The 26657-nt window shown below is 42.4% G+C and overlaps 1 protein-coding gene across 19 annotated transcripts; it reads right to left on the reverse strand.

Annotated features, from left to right (window-relative positions):
* Nucleotides 1-2011: 2011 nt before the first annotated feature.
* NDUFAF5 (NADH:ubiquinone oxidoreductase complex assembly factor 5) lies at nt 2012-26650 on the reverse strand. Of its 19 annotated transcripts, none has more exons than XR_015139988.1 (12): nt 26401-26650; nt 24002-24042; nt 21163-21226; nt 17991-18038; nt 16567-16670; nt 15870-15909; nt 12947-13144; nt 9523-9583; nt 5176-5272; nt 2705-2788; nt 2292-2374; nt 2012-2123 (listed from the first exon to the last, which is right to left on the reverse strand). XR_015139988.1 is itself a non-coding variant. In XM_086335027.1 (11 exons), the coding sequence occupies exons 1-11, from the start codon at nt 26620-26622 to the stop codon at nt 2031-2033; spliced, it is 1038 nt and encodes a 345-aa protein (XP_086191153.1). In that variant the 5' UTR covers nt 26623-26650; the 3' UTR covers nt 2012-2030. The 19 variants fall into 19 exon arrangements, 7 of the variants coding, with proteins under 7 accessions (XP_086191153.1, XP_086191160.1, XP_086191159.1 ...); XR_015139989.1 differs by having other exon boundaries at nt 2705-2799; XR_015139991.1 differs by lacking the exon at nt 17991-18038.
* Between the last annotated feature and the right edge of the window lie 7 nt (nt 26651-26657).

A 26657-nucleotide genomic window follows, 5' to 3' on the forward strand; every position in this document is an offset into this window, starting at 1 on the left:
AATATGCAGGGGGGTTTCACTGTTCTCTTCTCCCTTCAAATCTGAAAACTGAACTTAAAAAAAAAAACTCAACAAACAAACAAACAAAAACTTCCCCAAGTTCTGCTTCCTAGGTATTCTTTTCCTCTTATTAAAAAAAAAAAAAAGGTTATCAAGAGTATCCCAATTTCTAATATCAATGAATGTCCCAACTAAAGAGGGCAAGAACCGTAATTTCTTTTTCTCCTACAAAATTCTGCTTTTATTTGTAACTCAGTCTATGAAAGGGCACATTATCCACACAGTTGTGTTTTTTTAATTAATTTAATTGGAGGCTAATTACTTTACAATATTGTATTGGTTTTACCATATATTGATATGAATCCGCCAGGGGTGTACACGTGTTCCCCATCCTGAACCCACCCCCCACCTCCCTCCCCATCCCATTCCTCTGGGTCATCCCAGTGCACCAGCTCCAAGCACCCGTCTCATGCATCAAACCTGGACTGGCGATCTGTTTCACATATGATAATATACATGTTTCAATGCCATTCTCCCAAATCACCCCACCCTCGCCCTCTCCCACAGAGTCCAGCAGACTGTTCCTTGGGGAGGGAGGTGGGAGGGGGGTTCTGGATGAGGAACACATGTGCACCCGTGGCTGATTCATGTCAGTGTATGGCAAAAACCACTACAATACTGTAAAGTAATTAGCCTCCAATTAAAATACATTAATTAGAAAAAAAAGTCTGTTCTTAATCTGTGTCTCTTTTGCTGTCTTGTATATAGGGTCATAGTTAGCATCTTTCTAAATTCCATATATATGCGTTAGTATACTGTTTTGGTGTTTTTCTTTCTGACTTCACTTAGTTTAATTTGACTCAAAATGGAGTTGAATACCCACCGTGTGAGACCCAGCCCTGACTGAGGGAGAGCCTGGTGCTTACTGGTAGAGTGAGGGCAGGCAGGAGGGGATAGAGACACAGAGAAGCAAAGCCTGTAATAACCCCCCAAGGCTGAGGAAGCGGTGCGCCCTGCCCCGGAATGAAAAGCGCGGCAAACGACTTGGCAGCAACTGGTGACAACACATGTGACGTCACTCCCGGGCACCTCCCAGCATCGCCCCCCCCCCGCCCCGCCCCGCAGGCAAGTGCCTTCCTGCACCTGTTCTACGCTGCTTCTGATCATTTGGATCATGACCACAGGATGGTGGGCTTAGATCAGAATGCGGTGCCAGAGGCCCGAAACGGCAAAGTCAGACAGCACTGGTCCTCACTGTGCAGGTACCTGACACGTGATTCAAAAATCCTCTAAAAAAGGACTTAGTTAAGTTCTCCTCTTAACTACCTCGGTAGAGTGTGAAATGATGGGACTCTCACCCAAATGGTGGAGGTGAAAAACAAACAAGATCAGAATTCTGATGGCTATAAAAAGGCAAGGAAGGATTCAAGAAGACACTATTCCAAACTACAAAACTACTCAAAAGCTCTAAAGAGGTTCATCATCCTCTGTTTCTCTTTAAAGAGCAAGGAAGACAGTATCACAAATAATTCTAGCTTAAGTATCTTAGAGTAGTTGTTATAAAAGTCTACAATTTTATGCCAAAGAACCAGAATACTAAAGAATCTACCAACTTGTCCTTCCTCTCATCCCCTCATCGCCACTGCTAATGTCCTCTCAAAGAAATAACAAAAATTCAGACAGAGGGAAAGGTACAAAATGTTAGTGTGAGTGGTGTTTTTCTATCAGGTCAAGCATTTATATACATGAACATCTTTGGATTTTTCAGAGATACCTTCTTGCTTTTAGGCTGATTCTGCAAACAAGTCTCTCAAATTACTAGATAATAATATCCATATTAAAATAGAAAACATGTGAAATTGAAATCACTACTAAATATAGATGGAGTATCAGGCGATTCTAATTATTAGAAAAATCTGATGGTAAATAGCTTATATATTGCTTCTTGCTTCAGAATGCAGTAATTTTAGATATGAAAGTTACCAATCACTGATGAGAAGTCTGGACTACATTAACATTGAATAAAATATTTATTGTGACTTCTTCCCTTGTGACATAAGATCGTTTATTTTTCCGAGCTCTCCAAACGATACTGTTGCCGAACCTCTTTCAGCTGGTCTCGCCTGAAAATAATAAACAGGAAGGATGTTACGAATACGTACCTATAGCTCTAATTAAACCCTTTAATGCTGTCTTATATTAAAAAAAAAAAAAAATCCCCCACCCTAAGTAAATAAATAAAAAGAAAATGGAAACATCAACCCAGGAAGAAAAGTGATCAATATTAATACCTGTGAATCATGATATTTCCATCCTATCATGTAATAGATCTGATATGTGGCAGGCACAGAACCATCCTCATTTCTGTACATTTCTATAAAAACAAATCACGGTTACAGTCTGAAAAAAATGCAAGTAGGAAAAAAAAAATCTATTCAAAAAAAGTATGTTCTCCAAAGAGAAATGAATATTAGAATACTCATGGGATTCTGAGAAAGGCTCTTGTGAAAAAATCCTCAACACTGAGAAGCTGACAGTAAAGAAGCACGGCTTTGGGGGAAAAGGATACACAGCCACAGGATCTGTGTTTTGAGAGAAGGACAAGAAATCTGAAGGTGCCTTAAAAAGGACAATGCGATTTTAGGGGATAAGGATGACAGGGACGGTCAGCGAGCCTGGCTGGGAGAACGGGCAGCCTCCTTACCTTGGTACACTGCTGCAGCTGCCAGCATCGTGTCTCGGTGCAGGAGGGCTTTTCTATTCCAAGCACAGTTACTCTCACCCATCCCTAAAAACACACTAGAGGTTTGAGATGATTCAGCAACACCCAAGCAGCTCAATGGCCCAGATTTAATCTTCTCTCGTTCAACGGAATACCTGTCCCCCCATCTCTGACAGTCACGTAAGATAAATAATCTCCTTTTGCTCTCAGATCATAGTCAGTGACCTGCAGGCAAAGCTACTTGGAGCTTCTGGGTAGTGAGACAAGTCAAATTCCAGGAGGCAAGCCCCATAAGCACGCTTTTTTTGGCAGCAGGGGACTATGGGAAGTCAGCTGGGCCAAAGCAAGGCCACAGGCCCTGCACGCGAGTCATCAGGAGCTGGCAAGGGTCTTTCTAGTGATGCCACGTTTCACGCCCTTTTCAGTGGCTCTTTGAAGGACAGGACATTGGCGAAACACCTCACTCCTTCTAAGCCATAAATCTAAGAATGAACGTGAAATCTGCAAGGGGGTTTGAAGACTCATTGCACTGGGGTCTTCTGCGTTGCAGGTGGATTCTTTTCCAGCTGAGCTACCAAGGAAGCCTGAAGACTCATTAGGTTGTACCAAAACTACAACGTGTTTTCAGATTTTACAACGTTTTACTGATCCCAGATTAGGAAACAATTATGTGCATTCTCTTCAGGGGCACTTTTCTTAATGTTTTAAAAAAAGAAATTTTTAGATTTCTTTCCTTCAAACTGATAGCTAAAAGCTAGGATTATGTTATCTTCTTGTTCACTAAAATTTAATGTTATATATTTAATATTTTTAATGCATACAGTCAAATGAAATTACTTTGAAAGCCCACATTTTAAACTAGCTTGCAAAATTAAAAGAATCAAAATTAAAAACCCTTTACATTTAGTCTCTATATATTATATGATCAAAAATCAGTTTCTTAGTTTGGTTTTTCTACTTTTAGAAGAGATACAAATAAAATTCCCAATGTCAATGTTCTTTAGTTTTTTAAAAGTAATAATCTCCCAGGTTTCCAATGGCCTTATGAAAAACAATCAACAAATTAGATGGAATGAGTAAATCTGTTTGCTTTCTCCAATCCCAAAAGGTCCTTATTATTCCCTAAAATAATGAAACTCTGATACTAAAAGCAATGTGCCATATCCTGTGAGTAAAACAGTCCCAATTCATTAACAACAAGAGACATATTATACAAACTAGTATCAAGAGATGAATCAACGTGAAGAGGGTGGATCTTATTCTTGCAGTCATGAAGTAGCTAGATGACCTTAGGTCCATCGCTCTGGGGCCTCAAGGTGGCCAGGCTAGATGATCTCTGAAGGCTTCCAACACTAAAATTTTAACCCATTACACAATCCAATATAAAAAAAAACCTCCCACGTAATGACTATCAACTGCAACAAGAGACCAGAGGCAAACCGGGACTCGTACTGGAAGGATTTATTGCTGATGACAATAAATGGTGCAGTGGTGCTTTCATTTAACTTCCCATTTGCTATGACTTACACAGGAGAGGCAACACCAGTGAAAAAAGGGTTTAATTTTTTTACTGGAAATACTTAACGCACCAGAAATTCTAAATGCCTTCTACATAACTGGTATCGTGCTGTGCTAAGTCACTTCAGTCATGTCCATCCTCTTTGTGACCCTATGGACTGCAGCCTGCCAGGCTCCTCCGTCCATGGGGATTCTCTAGGCAAAAATACTAGAATGGGTTGCTCTGCCTTCCTCCAGGGAATCTTCCAAACCCAGGGATAGAACCCAGGTCTCTCGCATTGCAGGCGGATTCTTTACTGTCTGAGCTACCAGGGAAGCCCAAGAATACTGGAGTGGGTTGCCACGCCCTCCTCCAGGGATCTTCCTGACCCAGCGATCGAACCCATGTCTCTTACGTCTCCGGCATTGGCAGGTGGGTTCTTGACCACTAGTGCCACCTGGGAAGCGCGAAGAACCAATATACGGATATACTAATTAAGATTATTAGGCACATTGATTTCCGATACAGAAACCCAAAGACACTAATGCGCTACTAACTGTTGCTAGGGACACCTACCCTTCCCTCACATGAGAACCTTCTCCTTTGAGAAGCAGTGTCATGTGGCACACAAAGTCTAGTCTTTGGGATCATAATTCCAGCTCTGGCCCTTAAATAACCTGGGGCAAAGTCATTTTCGCTCTATTAAACTCAAGTTTTAACACCTTTATAACACAGCCTGGTAGACCTTTCCTGGAGACCACCTGGGAAACACATCTGGGGACTTCTGACCAGCTCTGGGCTTTGGGATAACAGAAGGATTTGGGTAACTGTTTAGACTCTCACAGTGTTTTTAAGGTTAAGTTCAATTGCTTATTTAAAAAAAAAAGGTCTAATTTATTATGGTTTACTAGGAACAATACTGAGTATTGTCTAAAAAAATAACAACTGAACTTACCTTAAAACTACTGTGAAAGCCTCCAAAACTTCTCATGTGTTCCTCAGCTGATACGCAACTTGTTTTGCAAAATTAGGTCAATGTTCTGGACTTTCTTCTGTGAATGAATAATAGCAGCTTAAATGAGAAACACCACCACCATCAAGAAAAAAGTGTAACATGATGTAAAATGCCGAAAACCCTAGGGACAGTAGCACCGTCTTCCAGTCTGCAGAGCAGCACCTCCGGGAGTCTGCCAAGCGTCCCCTCGGGCACTCGCCCCTCGACCACCCTCCTTCCCCCGCCAGCTGCCTCAGGGCTCTCCGGGGGACAGTGGCCGACATCTCAGAATGTGAGTGAGGCTGCGACCCTGGGCTTAACCCCTGGCTCTAGCATTTACCCAAGCACTGCACCTTGGGCTAGTCACTCCTCTGTGCCCAGTCTCCTCACGCAAAACAGGAGAGGTGAACCGTGCTAGCCGGTCTCCCCTTCCTCACGAACAGGCCTCATAAACGATGCTGGAGGGTGAGCCTGCTCTCACATCAATCTGACTGTCCCTCCTCTGCACGAAATTCTCCCAACAGACTGCAGGGCTCCCCTGATAAAGTCTAGAAAAGCCTCTGATAGACCCGCCTACATCACTTCCCATCATCCTCCTGTTCTACCTATTTGAGCAATGCTGAATTACAATGCAGTTTCCCAGTTAGGAAAGTGGAGGCTGAGTGTCCCCTCTGGAGTCTCCGTGAGTTTACACAGGCCTTTCCCTTGGCCTGGAATGCAAGGCCCGGCCCTCAGAGGGGCACCCACCCCTTCCTTCTTCCAGCATGAACTCACTTCAGCTTAGGTGCTGCCTTTTCTGCAGAAGCATCCCTGATTCCCTAAGCAGACTTAGGGATTTTTCTCTGTGTTTCTGCCTGCACTTTTTAAAAAGAATTATCTCACTTTACAGTTAAAAGCATATGTCTATCTGTGCGTGTCTCTTTCTCCACTAGAGCATATGTTCCTTATGATCAGAAACTGTTATTTCCACACTGGCTCAGCTGGCTGTACATGGTAGATGCTCAATAAACAGTAAGTGAATGAATATAAAATCAACCAGTTAATGTTTCTATCAATGTTGATAAACATTAGTTTTACAAGTTATCTTTAGATAATTCCTCTTAATCCTCTTAAGAATAAGAAACTTTATTAAAGACTAAAAGACATGATTTGTGTAAAAGGCTTTACAGTAAAGACAAACACTGGCAAAGCCGCTTACAGGTGAATATTAGGCAACAGTTCCTCAAAATGTGACTGACTGAAACCAGCAGGGGGAGGGAAGGCGGGGTTATCAACTGGAAAGGGGCATGACGCAATCTTCGAGGGGCTGAAAAGGTACTAGTCTGTGGTTTATATAATATCTGAAAATACAAGCAGCTGTACAGTTACAATTAGTGCATTTTACTGAACACCTAGGGTAATGCCTATGCTCCATGAAGACCCAGATCATCTGGCTGACACCCTCTCCCACTCCCGCTGTCAGACACCAGGCTCCCAGGCCCTCCTCTGATTGAGCGAAGGGTTTGGCACCTGGCACAGCTTCCCTCTGTACCCCAGGTGGTGCCACCATCCTGGAGGACTTCAAGGTTAATAACTGGCAAGCACCAGGGCCTCTAAGACTTCTGAGGCTCCTTACGACCCGTGGGATTCTCCGTCACACCACCTGCCATCACACCTGTAACGTGTCCTGGATGAGTCAGCACTTGTAACTGCTTCACTTCTAAAATCACCAATCCAAACGTCCCATTTTCTGACCATATCCTCCTTCCTTCAAGCGTGTTCATGTATTTCAACTACGATCATCCTCTGACCTCCTCTACTTTCTCCCAGTCCATCAGCTCCTCCTCCCCCTTCTTTTATTACTTACTTTTTCTTTCAGCTTAGATTTTTGCCCTGTTATCTCAGTTACACTCTTGGAATTCTCTTCTGCCTATGTCTTCTTGTTACTCTCAATTAGTAAAGCCCCAAGCCAGACTGATGCAACTGTGTTTTGTGCCAGGTCCCCAGCTGCCAGCTATTGTCAGAGAAAGTCACACATGCATCTGACCAACTTCAAATGTGTCCTTCCAATTTGATAACTCTCCCTGATCCATTCACCTTCCTATTCTCTACAGTGACTATATCAAATCTCTATGCTATGCTAAGTCACTTCAGTCGTGTCTGACTCTGTGCGACCCCACAGACGGCAGCCCAACAGGCTCCCCCGTCCCTGGGATTCTCCAGGCAAGAACACTGGAGTGGGTTGCCATTTCCTTCTCCAATGCATGAAAGTGAAAAGTGAAAGTGAAGTCGCTCAGTCATGTCCCACTCCTAGCGACCCCATTGACTGCAGCCTACCAGGCTCCTCCGTCCATGGGATTTTCCAGGCAAGAGTACTGGAGTGGGATGCCATTGCCTTTTCCTCATTTGCAAACCTCTTACCTTTTGAGTCTCACTCTGCTTGAAGGAGAGCATTGATCCATCAGATGGGAACCTCCTGCTATCAAACCAAACACCCATGACCACTGCACCGTCCCTCTTCCCTTCCATGTGGGCCTGTCTGCTCTTGTCCAAGGGCAACCGTCCTCCTCTTATCTCATCCCCTTCCACCTTCTCGGGTACCTGACCTGATTAATTGTCCTCTCTCTTCTAGAATCACTTCTTCTATGGAAGCACTTAGGTTCTAATCAACTCTTCAATAAATTCAAGTCTTGAGATGAAACATAATAAAAAACTTCAGCCCATCTCCCATTCCTCTCCCTGACTCACACCTGTAGCCTTGCCCTCTCTCCCCTCTTCTTCATAGTCAAGTTTCTTGAGAAGACGGATGCCTGCCGCCCTAGCCACCCCCTCCATAGGCGTCAACCTACTCCCCTTCCCTCTGCCTCTCCCACCAAGCCCATGCCAACAGCAGAGCGCTCCCTGTGGTCACCAAAGCCTCCTCATCCTCCGTCAGTGGGCTTTCCTCCAGTCCACATCGTGCTTCTGAGCAGCATTTGACGCTCCCTCTGCTTTGAACTCTTTAGGGTCTCTTAGTCTAGGTAATACGATCCCGTTCTGCTGTTTCTCCTTAGCACCCTGCTAGCTACACATCCTCAGTCTCTGCAGGCTCCTCCTCTTCTTACGCACTCACCGCGCGTTAGGTTCCTAAAGGCTCCGGACCAGGCCACTTTCTCTTCTCGCTTCAGGCCGCTGCTTCTCATACCACCTATTGCCAGTGACTCACAATGTTTACCTGGGCCACTTGCCTCCTCCGAGCTGCACAGCCACACACTCAACCCCTACCTCATGTCTCACCTCGGGGATTTCAGAAGCACTTCCCACCCAACATGCGCAGGTGTGAATTCAAGAGCTGTCCCTGCTCACACTTGGCTGTCTTCCACTGCTTCTCTATCAGTGAAGGGCACCATCTATCTGGCTGTGAGAGCTAGAAACTCAGTGCCAGGCTGGAAACGCCTCTCTCCTTATCAGCCCACATGTAATCCATCAGCAGGAACTGTCACGTTTCTCTCCTAAATGTCTCCTGAATCCAAACCATTCGCTTCTCACCATCTCTACTGTCACCACCTTAGTCCAAACCACCGTCACTTCTCAGTAAGCTTTACAGCAACGTCTCCCTACTAATTTATCTGCCAATCCACCTAAAGATACAAAATCTGACATCATGACCCCTCCCCCATTAAAATATCTCAAGGGGCATTTTAAGAAAAAAGACAAACAATCTTAACAAAGGCTACAAGGCCCCCATCTACCCGCCCATTTAATCAGTCCTCTCTTCTTTCCACTCCCGATATTCCAGCCACAATGCCCCTCTTTCGGTTCTCGCCATGTTCTTTCCCGCAACAGGGCCTTTGCACACGTTGCTCTTCCTGCTTCACCCAGTGGCCTCACCTCATTTTTCAGGGCACAGCCATCGCTTCCTTAGACAGGACTTCACTGACTCTCCCAGACCAGGACCTAGCCCACCTAACCCTCTGGCAACCCCCAGTCCTACAGTAAGCCAGCTACTTGCTGTCTTGTGCCTGGATCCGAGCTGCCCAGCACTGCTTGAGAAAGTCACTGAGGTGTCCTGCCATCCTCACACGCTCCTTCAAGATAGTCCTGCTGGCCTTTCGTGGGCAGTCACCAAGTTCCCCTACTGCACAGCGCCTACCACAAGCCTAGTTTAACATTTATCGTTGTGGCTGCTGCCTCATGTCGGCTGCACCCAGCTTGTATTAAAAACTCCATCAAGACAGTCTACTTTCTCCTTACCCAGTGTATCTCCAGGGCTTGGCCCCAGTGCCTGCACAGTCAGCTCGCAAAATATGACTCTTAAAAGGGGGCTACAAATTCCTTAAAGTGTCTTACCTTGTAAATCTTCCATCAATTCAAACATCCCAGGATAGTTAACTTGAATTTCATCAGTGTCCTATTTAAAAAGAAAGCAGAATCTTCATTTGGCGTTCATTACCAAGGATCCAGATCAGAGAAGAAGTCGCAGAAATGCCCCAGACTGATCTCTCACAGTAAGCAGGAACCTTCTTTGCAATCCTCTTTGCAGGTATTATCTCCCTTACACTTGATTTACAAAGATTTCAAATTGCAGGGTACATGCTTGCCATTTTAACAGTAACCTTCCTATAACGCCATCAACTGTTTCTAATTCTCTCCTTGGGATTCACACAAATAAAGTCTGTTCTGTACTCTGTAAACTATCCTTTTCTTTCAGTCTTTGAAAAGTCTTCTAGGACACTGTAACTTTCTAGGGGGAGGGTTAGGCTTCTAGACAAAATCCTTACACATGCCAACTTCATTTTTCTCTACATAGTCAATATTAATCTCTCTCTCTTTAAATGTGACACCCAGAGTCAAATAGGGTCATCTCCCAAGATGCTTCCATCCTACTCCCAGTGCTGCAGCAACCTCCATGGACTAGTTTAGGAACGGACACACAGCTGGACAGACACAGTTTATTTCTTGAGTGACCTGGTGAGCAATGTGTCCCACTCTTTCTCAAGTTCGATACAGGAGTTCACTGTTGGGACAGTGGCAGAGAGCACTGATGCTCCCCAAATACCCAGGTACTCCTGGACATTTCACAGCCCCACACATGTCTTTTGGCAAAAGAAAAATGAGGTGGAGGCAGGTAATAAATAGCTAGGGAGCCTTTTCCAGGGCATGTCTGGGGCAGTGACCTTAGGGGACACAAGGCCCAGATGGCACAACTACAGGATGGAGATGAGCTGCCCAGCCAGAATGGCTGGGATTGATAAAAATTGTGTGTTAGCCACTCAGATGTAGGAGTTTTTCTACAATGGAAACTAACCCTGAATATAAAACACTTCCTTTTTTCCCCATGATATCAAAATCCTGCACATAAGTCAAACTTCATCACATTGGCACTACTTTTGAAGCATCCAGATCTTTTTGTGTTCTGTAGCTTTATCTAATATCTGTCCAATTTTGGACTTAATCTTGCACAGAATCAAGTACAAAACCCTAAAGAACAGTTATCGAAAATATCCATTTTAATTCCTAAAGAAACATAAAACAAAATGACCAATTACCTTTTTTTTTAAACATTAGAGACACAGAATTACTTAGAAGCAGGAAATTAACATGTACTGTTGATGAGGCATGTCAATTAATGCTACCTTATAGATAGTAATTATACATGTCAAACTCTGAAATGCATAGATTCTTTGACTCAGCAATTTGACAGACGTGCAGAGATTATGTGTAAAAGAAAATTCATGGCAACACTGTTTGAAAGAATATAATAAACAAACTGAAAACAATCTAAATGTCCATTAACAAAGAAAAGGTTAAATAAAGTGTACCTGTTCAATGAAATACTATATGAAAAGTGAAAGTGAAAGTCGCTCAGTCATGTCCGACTCTTTGCAACCCCATGGACTACACAGTCCGTGGGATTCTCCAGGCCAGAATACTGGAGTGGGGAGCCTTTCCCTTCTCCAGGGGATCTTCCCAACCCAGGGATCGAACCCAGGTCTCCTGCATTGCAGGTGGATTCTTTACCAGCCGAGCCACAAGGGAAGCCCACAATACTATATAGCTGTCAAAAAAAAAAGAACGTGGTGGGTGTATGTTTGTAGCGGAAGATCTCTAAGACAAGCTACTGACTGGGGGAAAAAAGACTATGCATATAGAAAAAAGAAAAAGAGTATATATATTGTTGTATATGTATGTTTAAGCAATATAACTGCACTCCAATCTGTGAGGAAGAAAGTCTGAAAGGACATACACGACAGCTGACAGAAGGCATCCTTGTGGAGAGGGACGGGGGCGGGGAGGGGAGGTGTCAGAGGCAGGAGACCGCGGCTCATCTTAGACCTGCGAGTTACTCTCTCTCTCTGTCTGGTTTTCTTTTCTTTTTTTTTAAACACATGCGTGGATTAAGACCATCTCTGGATAGTCCATTTCTTCTATATATTTTTCTACATTGGGAAACTATTTTTAAAAAGAGATTTTAAGATGAAAAAAAAAAAAGAATTCCTTCTAGGCTGATGCCTACCATTAAACAATACCCTGTGAAAACATTTCAATGAAACCAACTAAAAGCACCATCTCCTTCTCAATCAAAAGAGCACCAAAATAGCCTTGTCAAAGGTCTTATTCAAATCAAGATGAAGGACAATATTCACAGTTTTCTCCTAATATACTAGTCTGGAAATGATTCTGAAAGGAAATGAGTTCCACTTAGAACGGCAACTAATTAAAAAAATAATTCATTAAGAGGGTCATATGTGTAAATATATGATATTAATTTAACTTGATTTCACTTTAAAAATAAAAATCCATTGCAATATAAAAGTAATATACTAACGTTATATGCAACATAAACCTGCATAATTGATTATATAAAAGCTTTTTTGCATAGGAGTTTTTGAAAATTATTCAGGATGCAATGTTAAAATAGCACTTTGGAGACAATGTATATGTCTCCAGGAACAAATCTGCATAAATTTATTATTAAATTACCCTCTAATTTTATAAACTATAGAGAAGATCATACACCAATGGGAATCTTTCTGGAACACATAACCCACTTTACAACTTAGAAAACTGCATGTTGTTAACATAATTTAGCTTTCTTTTGATGACTCAGGATAGAAGTTTCATCTTTTTCCTCACGGGCGACAACCTTTGAGTCCCTAACATTCCTGTTGAGCTGTCTGACCAGGCACGAGCTCCTCACACGCCCTGAGGGCTGTGTCACCTCCTGTCTAGCGTCTCTCCCCTTCCCTCCCAGCCCCTTCCCAACATCAGAGGCCCTGCTAGTCTGCGCTCCTTGCTTTCTGTCAGATCGTGGACGGACATGACCAGCCATTTTGGTGGGCTGATTTTATGACGTATACTCACACTACACCTCCTTAAAAAGTTATTTTAATTTTAAGCCTGTCTAACCTGATCTAACCCTGGGCCTCATGAAGGCACATTCTCTCACCTCCACCTCACATGACATCACTTTCCTTGAGAGCTGGTGGGAGAGGCTGTGCTGTGAACACTCCTGACACCTCCTTCCTTCCCGTCAGGGATGCTCTGTCTCTCGTGGTACACCCAACTCTGGATTTGAAGGGTGTGATGGTCAAGCAGGTCTTAGAAAATAGCCTCACTGCTAAATGAGGTACTTTTCTTTTTGAGTTACTTATTTAGGTAACAAATAACTAAAAATTTTACATTCCTACCTTGTGTCAATCAAGATAAAAAGAGAGAGAGATTATTTCTGAAAGGTGTGATTAATGGGTTACTCGATTCTCTTGATAGTTACCACAGTCAGAGTATTAAAGCCAGCTCTCCCAAGCAGATGTCCTAAGTCATTGACAGCAGTGAAAGGGGAGACGTGCGGAGAAAAGCCCCCTTCCCTCTCTGTTTCCGCTAACTGTAAGGAACACCGGAGTTCAAAGAGCGTGTCACCTCCAAACATTGCACCAATGAACACGCCATCTGGTTTTAAAACATAATGAATCTGTAATAAATACAAACAACAACACGATTCAAAATTTCAGACACAAAACTGTTAAAAGAATAAATACATGGAATCAGTATTTCATGATTACCATTCTTATTCTGTCAAGTTAAAAACCAGATGATTTAATAAATAATACGTAGACAACCAACTATCAGAAAGGCTCTGCAGGATATTATTGTAAAGACAGATAAACATTTACTGATAGTGTTAATATCTATAAGATACATTACATGCTTTCAAACTTTTTAATAATAGACAAAACTTACTTTTTCAATCAGTGAAACACTGAAAGAACAAGATTTTTGATGTGGTAGGTTACAGAAATCGCTGTCCTCCCTGCATCTGTGCCCTTAGACATGTCACTTTGTAACAGCCCCACTGGGAGAATCTGGAGCAGCCCCACGACTTGCTCTGACCAGAGAGTGCAGAGCGAGTGACAGTACGGCAGTGCCGAGGGCTCGATGGCCCTGCTGCTTCCGCCTGCTCTCTAGGGGCCCTGTGTACGGGCCACGCTGTGAACAAGCCTGAGCTGGTCTGCTGAAGGATGACAGGAGGAGACGTGGGGATCAGCCAGGAGTCCAGCTGCAGCCATCTGACAGCTCTGGGGCAAGCCACCCCCAGGTCAGACATGTGGGTGAACCAAGCCAGACCCAGAAGCATCTCCTAAGTCCGGCCCAAATCCCTAACTTACAAAATCGTGAGTTACTTTTTTAAAACACAAAGTTGAGGTGGCTTATTAAGCAGAAAAATCTAATTTATAGGGAAGCCATGATGACTCACAACTAAAATGTCTAGTAATATCTTAGTTAAATATTAACATATCAATTAGTTTAGTTACACACAGAATTAAGGAGAAGTAACCAACTTATTTTTCAGCTGTAAAACAAAAACCATTCTTAATTGGTAACTTAAAAGAGCAGTGACGATCAATTCCAGAATCATAAATGTTTTATTCAATGACTCTTGGAACTACGTCTGTAACTAGTTTGACTCTACTTTCATATAGGGCAAGGTGAACTCCGAAGTAAATCCGAACCCACATCACAGTAGGCTACTCTAATTCAAGTGAACATCTTGAATGCGTATTTAAAATATTATGAAGCAATTTTATATAAAACAGTATATAAGCAAACTGACCGTACAAATCTTTTTCCTTAGGTCCCTTCAGTGTTACTTCCTTCTCTTGCCACCAAACTCTCATAGAATTAAAGTACCTAAAATTATCAGTTTGTTTCTACCTCAGAGGGCTTATCAGTTCCCGTGGATTTCACAAGAATGACTTTCCAGTCTCTACCTTGAGACTGGACAGCTTCCCAGGATCTTATATTTATCTTTGGGCTGCTGGCGCCATAGACATTTGTCTCTTGGCAAACGTACCCCTCGTCCTTCCCCATGGCATCCAACATACACAGACACATGTTCTCAAACCAACTCCCCTTTCCAACTGCTATATTTCTGTTAATCACCATCTTCTAGTCCCTTTATCTGATCATTACCATTCTTTCCCCTACTCTTACTAATTATCTCCAGTCACCTAGACTCAAAACTTGAAGGCAAGCTTTCACTCCTGACTCTCTTCAATCTTCAGTGCTAACCAGCCACCAGACTGTTGACTCTTACTTTGCAGAGTCCTGAAGACCTCTCTCTTCCCTTTATCTCCACAGTCCATGGGGTCGCAGAGAGTCAGGCACGACTGAGCGACTGAACAACAACTGCCGCCTAGGTTCAGTTTATTTCATGCCTGGACCACGGACACAGTCTCTCTTCAACTTGACCGACTTTCCGCATCAGTTTTCTATTTAGCAAGATGCAGCTGTCTTGCAGAGTTATTTCACACATGCATAAAACAGAGCAGAGTGGCTGGCAAACAGTACGTGCGTAAGATACGGTAGTTATTCTCCTGCCCAGCAGCTTCTTAATCATGTCACTTTCCTCTTCAAAATGCGCTAGTGGCTCTGGATCGCATAAAGAATAAACTCCCAGTTGCTCACCCTGTCACTGAGTCCTCTAACGTTGGTCCCGATACCCCTCATCTACACCTGGCACTATCCCCTCCTCCCCCAGGCTTCCTCTCTGTCCTTGTGGGCTTCCCAGGCGCTCACACTTCCCATCTATCCCAGGATCCGGCCTTCCTGGAATGCATGCCCACTCCAAATACGACCTGTCCTTTGAGGCCCTGTTCAAGAAATTTCTTCCTCTTGAAGCTTTCCTAGGCCACTCCAAGCCACAGTGATCTCCTTCTCTCCTCTGAACATAACTCACCCCTTCCTTACCTGTTTGCTGATAAATATCAACCAACAAACATTTATCAGCCCTGTCTTAGTACAAAGCATGGGTGAAGTACAGATGGGTTCCTACCCAGAAAAAATTTATAGACAATTAAGGAAGAAAAGAAAGCCACACATAAAATTTCTCACGATAGCAATACTATTTTGAATAAGTTTTAAATATTTATGAAAACTTTAGTAACATCTCCATAATTATGTTTATAGAATTCTCTGGGAGCGGGGAGTCACTCATATACTTCCTAATATGGCAAAAGGGTACCAAGTGTGTCCAGCCCACAGAAGATAATATATTTTTTATTTGCTTCCATTTCCCATTGTCAAAAATGTAAAACAGAAACCATCTATCAGTTTCTGTGTAAAAACAGGCACATCTATAATTTGCTAACGATAAACAAAATAACACAGGCTATTAGAAACGGCACTAAGTTTCTTACCTGTTCAAGTGCTCTAGGAAGGTCATTCACCCAGTGCAAACTAAAATACGAAAACACATATCTGTTTTAGCTTAATCTGTATAATTAATTAGTACAAGAATCACTAACATAGCAAGCCACAGAGAAGGTGTAACTGTGGGTGTTTGAAAGTGCACATCAAAATCCACTGCTTGTTGGGATTTCCCCGGTAGTCCAGTGGTTAGGGCTCTATGCTTCCAATGCAGGGGGCCTGGGTTCAATCTCCGGTCAGGGAACTAAGATTCTGAATGCAGTGGCCAAAAAATAAATTCCTTAAGGAAAATAATTCACTGTTTTCATATAAGTTTTAAAATAAAAATATTAGGGGATAACCTTCCTTTTGTCACAGGAGAAGCCTTTAATATTACCTTACAACTTTAGAGCATAACACACCTATTTTGGGGGCTTCCCAGGTGGCACTAGTGGTAAAGAGCCCACCTGCCAATGCAGAAGACTTAAGAGATGCGGGTTCGATCCCTGAGTCAGAAGAACTCCTGAAGGAGGGCATGGCAGCCCACTCCAGTATTCTTGCCTGGAGAATCCCATGGACAGAGGAGCCTGGTGGGCTACTGTCCGTGGGGTCCCACAGAGTCAGACATGACTGAGGCGACTTGGCACACACACATGCATACTATTTTTAACACACATATATTTTTTTAAGTACAAATGGATTACCAACCTTAAACTGCTAACCACCAGGTCAAACGTATTTTCTCTGAAGGGAAGAAATTCTTCATCAGCTAAAACACTGACAGTAGGAATTTCTGTTTCTAAGGCATTTTTCTAAAGGTTAAAAATAAAAGTTCAAAAACACATTTATATAACACCTTAATTATTAACACAATCATTGTTTGCTAAACATAAGTCATGTTATATTTACTTGACAGTGTCTAGTTCTTAAAAATTAAAAAAGCAGCCAAAGAGAAACCACTAAAAAAGTATATCTTAAGTGACACCTAAGACTGGCCAGAAAAAATGGCTAGCTGGTTGGAAAAACAAATGGGATGACCACATCACACCAAACCAAACTTCAGAAAGCTGAGAGTCTCAGTGGAATAATCAAAGCCAAAAAAAGTACTAGGAAAATATGGGTGCACGCTTTAGACTCTTAGATGAAAACGCCAAAGTAAGTATGACTCAAAAACCAGAAACTACAAAAGGAAAGATCAATACACTTAATATAAACTGATCAAAACTTCTAAAAAGCAATAAACAATGTAAACAACATGTCTGGGAGAAAATTTATAAAATACATGAAGAAAAATTAATATCCCTAGAAGACACGTTCTTACAAACCACCTAAAATAAGAACAGCCAATAGAGGACCAAGAGACAGGCACGTCACAAAATTACTGACCAAAGTCACAGATGAAAAAGTACTCACAGCCAAAAGGTATCAACAGCTACCTGGTTGCTCTAGCAATCGGAGAAATGAAAATAAAAAGGACGAAACTCTACTTTCCACCTATTAGACTGACAAAGACAAAATAACTGGCCTACTGTTGCCAACGAGGAGGAGGAAAGAGGGCTTTCGTTTAATACTGTTGTTCAGTCTTCAAAGGGCAGTCTAGAGACGGATGTTAAAAACTGAAAGGTGAACATCAATGAATCCATACACTCCACTCTTGGGAGTGGAGTAAATGTAACTGTCAAGTAAATATTCCCAGGGAGAAAAATAAATCAAACCCAGAAAGTTGCTTTATACGAAGATGCTCACTGCAGTGTTGGTTATTGAGAAGCTAGAAATTTAGTAAATAAAGCATGGAATATTTCCACACTACATGTGTGTGTGCACCCATCACTCACTGATACAAAAGAATGGCATGTCAGCATAATACTGTTTGTACAAAGCTGTGATGGGGAGACAGCTATATGTCTACAAAGACACAGATGAAAATGTCACCAGCAGTTGCTTGAGTGGTGGGATTAATGGTGATTTTTCCTTTCCCTTTAGATTTCCCCTACTGTTTAATTCTTCTTTATTTGTAGTATAATCAGAAAAAAAAAGAGCTCATTTCATTCTGAAGGAAATAATAATAAAAAGTACAGAACTAAAAACCAAACCAGGAGGTCAGAAATTAATAGCACTGAAAAGCTACCTACCAAAGCATTTTCTGCAATGTCTGTTTGGAAAAACTTTCCAACAGTTTCCTGCAATGCAATAAAGTTGATCAGAACCCAGTAACAAAACAACTGCTGAAACTGCTGAAGGAAAAAGTGATAATTTGATTAATTTTCAGCTCTGTAAGGGTATTTTTCTGCATATAATTAGTATGGTACACAAACACCTTTAATAACACATATTATGTTACATAGAATTAAATGTATGTAGCCAACTATATATGTAATATATTTAACAGTATTTAATAAAATAGAGAACATAGGTGTGAATAATCAGCATCTTCAGTTTACTCCACTGGGCTAAGGTCTTACGTGTTAACTTTTCCATAATACGCTAAGAGCTAGTCCTCATTCTCGTGACACAGAAGATCTGGAATGGTTTTCCTGCCTTTAGTTGTTATTCAAAGAGATTGCAAAGAGTAAAGAAAGACCTAACAAACACAGATGCGTGGGAGGGCCTCAGTGGTTTCTCCCCTCTTTTTCACGCATCCTTTCTTCCTTCCCAAAGCAAAGGGCATCCCGATACTTCCTGCCCAGAGGGCACTTTCCACCGTGCCCTCTCTTCTCCAGGAGCCTGCTCTTCCGTCCACTACCTCTCCAGTCTTCAGTCTCTATCTTCTGCTGCTTCTTCCCTCACCTTACAACTCCTCTCCTCTACCCACCTTACGGCTGTCTTGTTTGTAATCCACAGCACTCCTTCTCGCAGAGTTCCCCTCGATTCTTGGTGCTCTATTTCCACCCTCACTGCTCTACTCACATGCTTTATAAAAATCACTCATAACCGACTCATCAGCTGCAGCCGTCTGTTCCCCCTGCTCTCGGTCCTACGTCACTTGACCTCTTAGAAGCTCGGCGCTGATGACGGGCTCCTAGAAACCTCCTCAGTACTGTTCTGCCCTGCTTTCCCTTCTCTGTGAGAAACCCCAGTCCTCTCTCCTTCACCCTGACTACTTCGTGAAGAAGGTGCCTGCCCACAACATGGAAAGGCTACCTTACCTCAACATTCTACCACTCTCTGGAGGCTGCTGCTGACCACAGGGCAACTGGTATGCTGTACGTGTTTAACTACAGCCCTCAAAAAACAAAAACGTGCCCTGAGCTGCAGGGTCTGATGATTTCCACAGTGTAACCACCCCAGCACTGGTGGGTTTCATGCAAGCAACACAGTGCTGTCCAGCGGAGCACTGGGAAGAGAGGCGCACAATGGTCTCTCTAGAAAGCCAGCTCCAGCACATCAGTGCGAGGGGTGAACGCTAGGTGGGTCACATCATCTCTCCTCGTCTCTCACTTGAAGATTTCAACTAAGAGACTGGGAGATGGGGCGGCCGCTCCCAGGCTTGGAGGAGTGTGTAGACTTCAGGGGAAGGCTGGCGAATGCGTAACAACTGGCTTTTGGCGGGCCCTGCTTTGTAGCGTTTGCCAACTTCCATAAAGTATAACTCCCGCCATGGCTGAGTTTAGGCTGTTGAAACAACGTCACTAACACAGAGTTGGGAAAAGATGCTATCAGCCAGTGCTCATGAGTCAGGAGGAGGCAGCTGCAGCACACTCAGAGTCCGGTTCTCACATGCGCATCTCATGCTCTGACTGAAGAACACCAGGGTCAGCCCTGGGGTCGGGGGGCGGGCAGAGGGAGAAGCCAGCCGTGTAGTATGTCAGCAGGACCTCCATTCTGATGTGTCAGAGTCCCCACCCTCGGGAGGCCTGGATGTGCTTCCAGATCCTTGAGTAGTGTAAGAGCCTCTAAGCAATGAATGTCCTAGTGTTTGAACTGGCTCAGGGGATTTCGTCTTACAATCCACTGTCTTATTTAGGCACTTGACATCTTACTTACTGGGCGTCCCAGCTGGCGCCAGTGGTAAAGAACTCGACTGCCAATGCAGGAGATATAAGAGATGTGTGTTCGATCCCTGGGTCGGGAAGATCCCCTGGAGGTGGACATGGCAACCCACTCCAGTATTCCTGCCTGGAGAGTCTCATGGACAGAGAAGTCTGGCGGGCTACAGTCGTAAGGTCGTAAAGAGTCAGACGCCCTGAGGCAACATAGCGTGCACGCCTATCTTACTTTCTTCCAATACAAGTGTGGAAGATTCCTTTCTATACACTGGCCCCGAGAGCTTACCTATCACCAAGATCTGTAGATTCTACCAGGTCTCCTGTACACCCTGGCTTTATATACTGCTGTCTCCACACTGGCAGCTGGCCTTTCTCTCTCACGCCCACACTTGCCTTTGACACAACCCTCTAACTGGTCTGTTTCTCTATACTCTGTCTTCTTCAATCCCTCCTACACACCATCCCCAAACTAACCTTCCTTAAGCATCACTGATCACACCCTACAGCTTGCCACTTCTGCCTTCCCTCCAGCCATGCCTTACATTCCAATCGCTACAAGCACCAGTCCAGAGTCTATCAAATCTCGGGTCAGATGCTATGCCTTTCAGAAGTCTCTGGTCATATGAACTCCGCTGATTTTCCTTTCCCTTAACTACTGTTGCAGTTTAATGACTGTATCAATTCCATGGCATTTATTATTATCAATGACAATGTTTTCAGAGACTTATCACATACCCCTCCCCTGTCTTGGCACAAGTGTACACTTTTTCGTTAAGTAGATTTGATATAGAAATCCCACTTTGATCTGTGTCCAGCATAGTGTCTATTTAGAGAGGCTAAAACAATTAATGAATATTTTTTGATCTGAATTACAAAATGAAAAATAAAATAGTATATACATTAATAAAGACTATTTATACTTAATCACACACAAAAGTTTCTAACCAAATGATAAACTGAATACGTTCCATAGATTAAAAAAAAAAGCTTAATCACACATCCCAGATGAATGTCAATGTGATTTTGACTGTGATTTATAAAAAATATTTGAACAAAGTGGAAATAACACACAATGTATCGTATATAGACTTAGAGAAACTACCAGTGGGAACGCTATATAAAATGGATTCAAAGAAAAAATCATTGAAGAAAAAACACAGGAGTAGACATAAAACCTTTGGTTCTATCACTTAAAAAATAACAAATGAGCAATTCTGATGTCATCAAAATCTAAATATGATACAGACTGAATTAAGAAACTTTTTCTTTAAAACTGGCCAATTTTATCTCTCTAAGTTAAGTCATTCAATAAATATACCTTATTCAAGTGTTCTGCTACGTAACCTCGTCCACAACCAACATCCAACGCAAGACGAAAGTCTCTGAAAAACAGACACAGAAGTTATGCTTTGTCTATAATAATACAGCCCCCATAAAGTGATTATTAAAAACAAATTTTTCTTAAGAAAAAAGATTCTTGTGAATACAACTTTCAAACAAGTCCTATCATCTGCCTGCTCCCTCACATCACCAGATGTCTCCATCAGAGAACACACTGGGCATGGCAAGGCTGTTCAGCCAAGCCACTCCCAGGGCCTCCCAACCAAAGGCTTTCCACAAGGCTGCTCCACGACATGGATCTGAAGCACTGATTTAGTGCAGGTACTTAAACAGATGGGGAAACAATGGGAACAGTGACAGACTCTATTTTCTTGGGCTCCAAAATCACTGAAGGTGGTGACTGCAGCCATGAAATTAAAAGATGCTTCCTCCTTGGAAGAAAAGCTATGACCAATCTAGACAGCATATTACAAAGCAGAGACATTACTTTGGCAACAAAGGTCCATCTAGTCAAAGCTATGGTTTTTCCAGTGGTCATATATGGATGTGAGAGTTGGACCATAAAGAAGGCTGAATGCTGAAGAACTGATGCTTTTGAGCTGTGGTGTTGGAGAAAGACTCTTGAGAGTCCCTTGGACTGCAAAGAGATAAAACCAGTCAATCCTAAAGGAAATCAATCCTGAATATTCATTAGAAGGACTGATGCTGAAGCTGAAGCTCCAATACTTTGGCCACCTGATGTGAAGAGCTGACTCACTGAAAAAGACCCAGATGCTGGGAAAGCCTGAAGGCGGGAGGAGAAGGGAACAACAGAGGATGAGATGGTTGGATGGCATCACTGACTCAATGGACATGAGTTTGAGTAAGCTCCGGGAGATGATGAAGAGAGGGAAGCCTGGCGTGCTGCAGTCCATGGGGTTGCAAAGAGTCGGACATGACTGAGTGACTGAACAATTTTAATCTGATAATATACTCAGACAAAGAATGAAGAGAAGTTAATGTAATTAACCTGAAAATATGTGGCATACCTATCAGGAACTTACTACTTATCCCTATTTCTCAAATTTGTTGTGGCAGCAGATAACTTAGAAATTACTATGTGAAATACTATGAAATATAACATGATAAACTAAAACCCAAATAAACCATCAACTAAATAACAGCTTTTACTGAAATCTTATCAGGTTCAAATCACTGGGCTAAGTGTACAGTTAAGTATGTCAATCCAAGGTCATTCAGCTAATAAGCAGCAGTCAGACTTGAATTCAGTCAGAAAGAATCCTGACCAGAACTCCTATCCACTATGCTATGCTGTCTCCTCCAAACGTATCGTCTCATACTAAATCACTTTACACATCCAACTGTGGATCACAGGTTTATGAAAAATTTGTGACAATTTTTAAAGAAACTTCATGCACTAGTAAATTTTTTCCTATTGGAACTGAGAGTCCCTTTGTAATTTCTGTTAAAAACCTATGTCACAAATATAGAACACCAGTACACAGCTGGAGAACCACTGGGGAGAGAACGTCTAGTATACCCAATGCCCTGTGTCTTGACTGTGCACACAGGAAAGCATACAGCCTTTGCAATCACAAAGACATGAGTCAGAATTCTAGGCTTGCAATTTACTAGCTCTGTGAACACAGACAAGAGATTTAATCTTGCTGGATCTCAGTTTTCCCATCTATAAAATGGGTTGGTATGAGAATTTTATCCAGCACGTAAAGTATTTAGCACAGTACAAATGTTCAACAATAGTTAGGAGTTTTTAATATTATTACCATGGATTCTAACAGTATTAAGTGAGCCTCAGATAGCACAAATAAGACATCTAATAATCTGTTGTGTTCGTTTTAAAATATAAACATAAGATCAGCATTGACAATTCTTGCTAATAATAGAAGATCAGTGTAAGACATTTTAGATTGGTATTTTTAATAATTTAATTCCAAAGAGTTAACTGTTATTTTAAGACATGATTTTGTAGCTGCAATCACAGTTTTCTCCACAGACTTGTGTTTTGCTGAGTATAATGACATAGAAAGATTACAAAATTCAATCTGATTTGGAAAATTTAATGTTTCATTTATTAAATCGCAAATGATCTAAAATCCAGGCAAATGAATGACTATATCACAAAGAATTAGCTACTTTTCAGATTTTTAAGATAATGAAACTAATGAAGTAGATGAAATGAAGGTGGCTTTCGCAACAATGAAGAATTTTCTTTAATTTTATGAAACTGATTCACCTCATGACTCTTTCAAGTAGCCAGGATATATCTAAAATATGATTTTAAGAGTTTGTGATTTTACAAAATTTTCCTTTTTTAACATAGACAAATGTAATAAATTCATCCCATATTGGTCTAATTTAATGGATGTCTTTTACACAGAAGAGCACAAAAAGTGATCTGCTAATATCACAGAGCAGTTCTATAGCAAAGCCATTATTTAACTGGGGTTCCTGATATCAGGATATCTGATATCTGATACCTGATATCCAGGTATCAGGAACCCCTGTGCAAGTGAAAGCACTTAACTTTTTAAGTCTCCAAAAGTTGTGTTGAAAGTGAAAGTGTTAGTCGCTTAGTCATGTCAGACTCCTTGTGACCCCATGGACTGCAACCCACCAGGCTCTCCTGCCCATGGGATTCTCTTGGCAAGAATATTGGAGTGGGTTGCCATGCCCTTCTCCGGGGGATCTTCCCAACCCAGGGATCCAACCCCGGTCTCCCACATTGTAGGCAGATTCTTTACCATTTGAGCCACCAGGGAAATTGATTGTATTTTATTATGACAGTCATCACTTACCTGGCTATGTCATACACTCGATCTGCAATCCGACTTCCAACCTGACAGATTACAAGAGGCAATGATGTACAAAAGTAAAGATGAGTATGTTTAACAGAGAAATAACACTTTTCCGAGTAATCAACAATCCATAGGTTACTTATATTTCAACATGTTGAGTTCCCTTTATCCCTTTTTCAATTTGACCTCAGCAACTTTAAAAATTCTGAATAGGAACATCATAAATAAAAATAATCAAGGAAACACATTGAGTTAATTACCTCAGAAGTCAATTTAAGGAAAGAAGACTAAATTCTGTATATCTATGACTTTATATTTCATGTGCTGCAAGAGTGCAAAGACAAAAAGCAACAGGATACCCTAATTCAAAAAAAAAAAGGCAACAGAAACATAACAAGTATATCATCCACAGATATTAGTGTGAGGTACATGAAAGTGAAAAATTAGTTAGCTGGGGATTATTACAGATCAATGTATAAGTGATCATTTAATAAAAACTAATTATTTGTTAACTATTAACAAATTTTGTGGAACTCCTAAATGAATAAATAACTTTTCTGAGCAACATCTGAAAATTAGAAGTCAGCCACATTTAAAGAAACCTCCTCAATCCCAATCCAATTTAAAAGAGGTCATAAGGCAGGTGCCTCCTTTTGCTCGGCTAGGCTTCATACAGCAGGAATAAAGATGTGGGATACTAATATTCCCCACATTCCACTCATTCCCTGGTAAACATCACATAGTTTCTACTGGGACTTGAAAGCTCAGAACAGAATATATGTGTATTTTCTTTGGGAGGTGAGGTGGGGAGGAAGAGTAAGGGAGAAGGGACAGCAGAAGTCTTTTCCCAGAGGAGTCCACTCTGTGCATCGTTACTGATATGAATACCTTTTGTTTATTATTTTAAAAGACTGTCGTATACTTTATCTTATTTATTCTAGTCTTAAAGAACGGTGAGGCCTCAGTCAAGTTGTAATCCAGGTGCCTTTCCTGGAAGAGAGTGTCTGGAAACTCACATCTTCTAAATATTTATATGTGTCACCCTGAGAACAGAGTCAGTCATCTGATCTAGCCAGGACCTCCACAAAGTTCTGCCCAGAGTAGGAGCTCAGTAAGTGTTGGCTGCAATGGCTTCAAAGAGCTCATCACACTTGATTTCAATTTTGGTCTATCCCTGAAGAAGCACTTACATAGGCCTGAACTCTGTGCTGCCTATTCAGAGAGTAGAACTGGCTCAAGTCCCTAGTCCACCTGGGTAAAGAGGAAGAGGTCTCTCAAACCAGCACAGATAAATCAGAGATCTTAATTCATCTTAATGAATCTTCCTAAAAGATGAATCAGATCCCATCACTTCACTGCTGAAAACCATTCAACAGCCTCCCATTCCTCTAGACTCTAGAGCCATGTTGGCCAATAGGAAAACAATCAGAGCCACAAGAGCGACTTAAGATTTTCTGGTGAAAGTGTTGAAAGTGTTAGTTACTCAGTCGTGTCCGACTCTTTGTGACCCCATGAACTGTAGCTCACCAGGCTCCTCTGTCCATGGATTTCTCCAGGCAAGTGGATTGCTATGCCCTTCTCCAAAGATTTTCTAGTAGCCATTTTAAAAAGAGTAAAGAAGTTGATTTTCACCCAAAATATCAAAATAGAGTTTCAACGTGTAATTAATATAAAAATATATTAAGGAAATATTTTACATCCTATTTCCATATTAATTCACTGAAACCCACTGTATTTTACACTTACTGCACATCTCAAAGGGACATTTCAAGTGCTCAAAAGCAGCATGTGGCCAGAAATTACCACATAGAATGTACAGCTGAGATAGAGAAGAAAATCCAAAGTTCTTACCCATTAAGGCCCTCCTGACTTAGGCACTCCCTTACCTCCCACTGGAGCTTTCCTGGAGGCCTTGACAAGGCCCTTTTGACTTCAGGGCCTCTGGGTTCGTCTTCCCCTTTACCTGCAAAGCTTCGCCCCGACATCCCCCAGATTCCAGCTTGATTAATTTCTTGCCTCGTCGTCTGCCCCCGACCAGCGCAGTGACTTTACTACTTCACTTCACTACCTGGCCTTACTTCATTAGCTGAAATTACCTTTTCGGTTCACTGTCTCGTCTCTCAAAAGAATGAAATCTCTTGAGAGCAGCGGTCTTGCTTTGCCCCAGGTACGCCTGTAACTCAAGTATTAATGCTATCCGCCGAGAACATGAATGAATGAATGAATCGCACCTTGCAACCACCGGCGCCCGGCCCCCGCGCGATTACAGCAGAGGCCCAGACAGGCAGGGCGGCCTCTCAAGGTCACACGGCGAGGTGGGGGCGTTCGGGTCCTGGCCGGAGATCCGACACCCGAAGTCAAGGCGCTGAGCCACCCTCCGCGCCGTCTCGCAGACTCACCTCCTCCTTCAAGTAGTCGAACTTCATCGGCTCCGGCTGCCGGGCCGCCCAGTTCTTTTGCTTTCTCTTCAAATCCCGATCGAAGATGTTGAAGGCTTTGGGCGAGGCACCACTTGGGGAAGAGGCGCCAGAGGCCACCGTCCTGAGGCCGAGGTTCTTCACGGGGACCCCTGCCGCCGGCAGCCGCCGCCACGAGAACCGAAGCGGGGTAAGCAGAGGCATCTCCAGCGTATACACCCGCGGCCGGCTCGGCTATC

This window comes from Bos grunniens, chromosome 13 (assembly GCF_055505025.1).
Source record: "Bos grunniens cultivar Pamir isolate PY7600 chromosome 13, Bosgru_T2T1.0, whole genome shotgun sequence".
Taxonomy (NCBI): domain Eukaryota; kingdom Metazoa; phylum Chordata; class Mammalia; order Artiodactyla; family Bovidae; genus Bos; species Bos grunniens.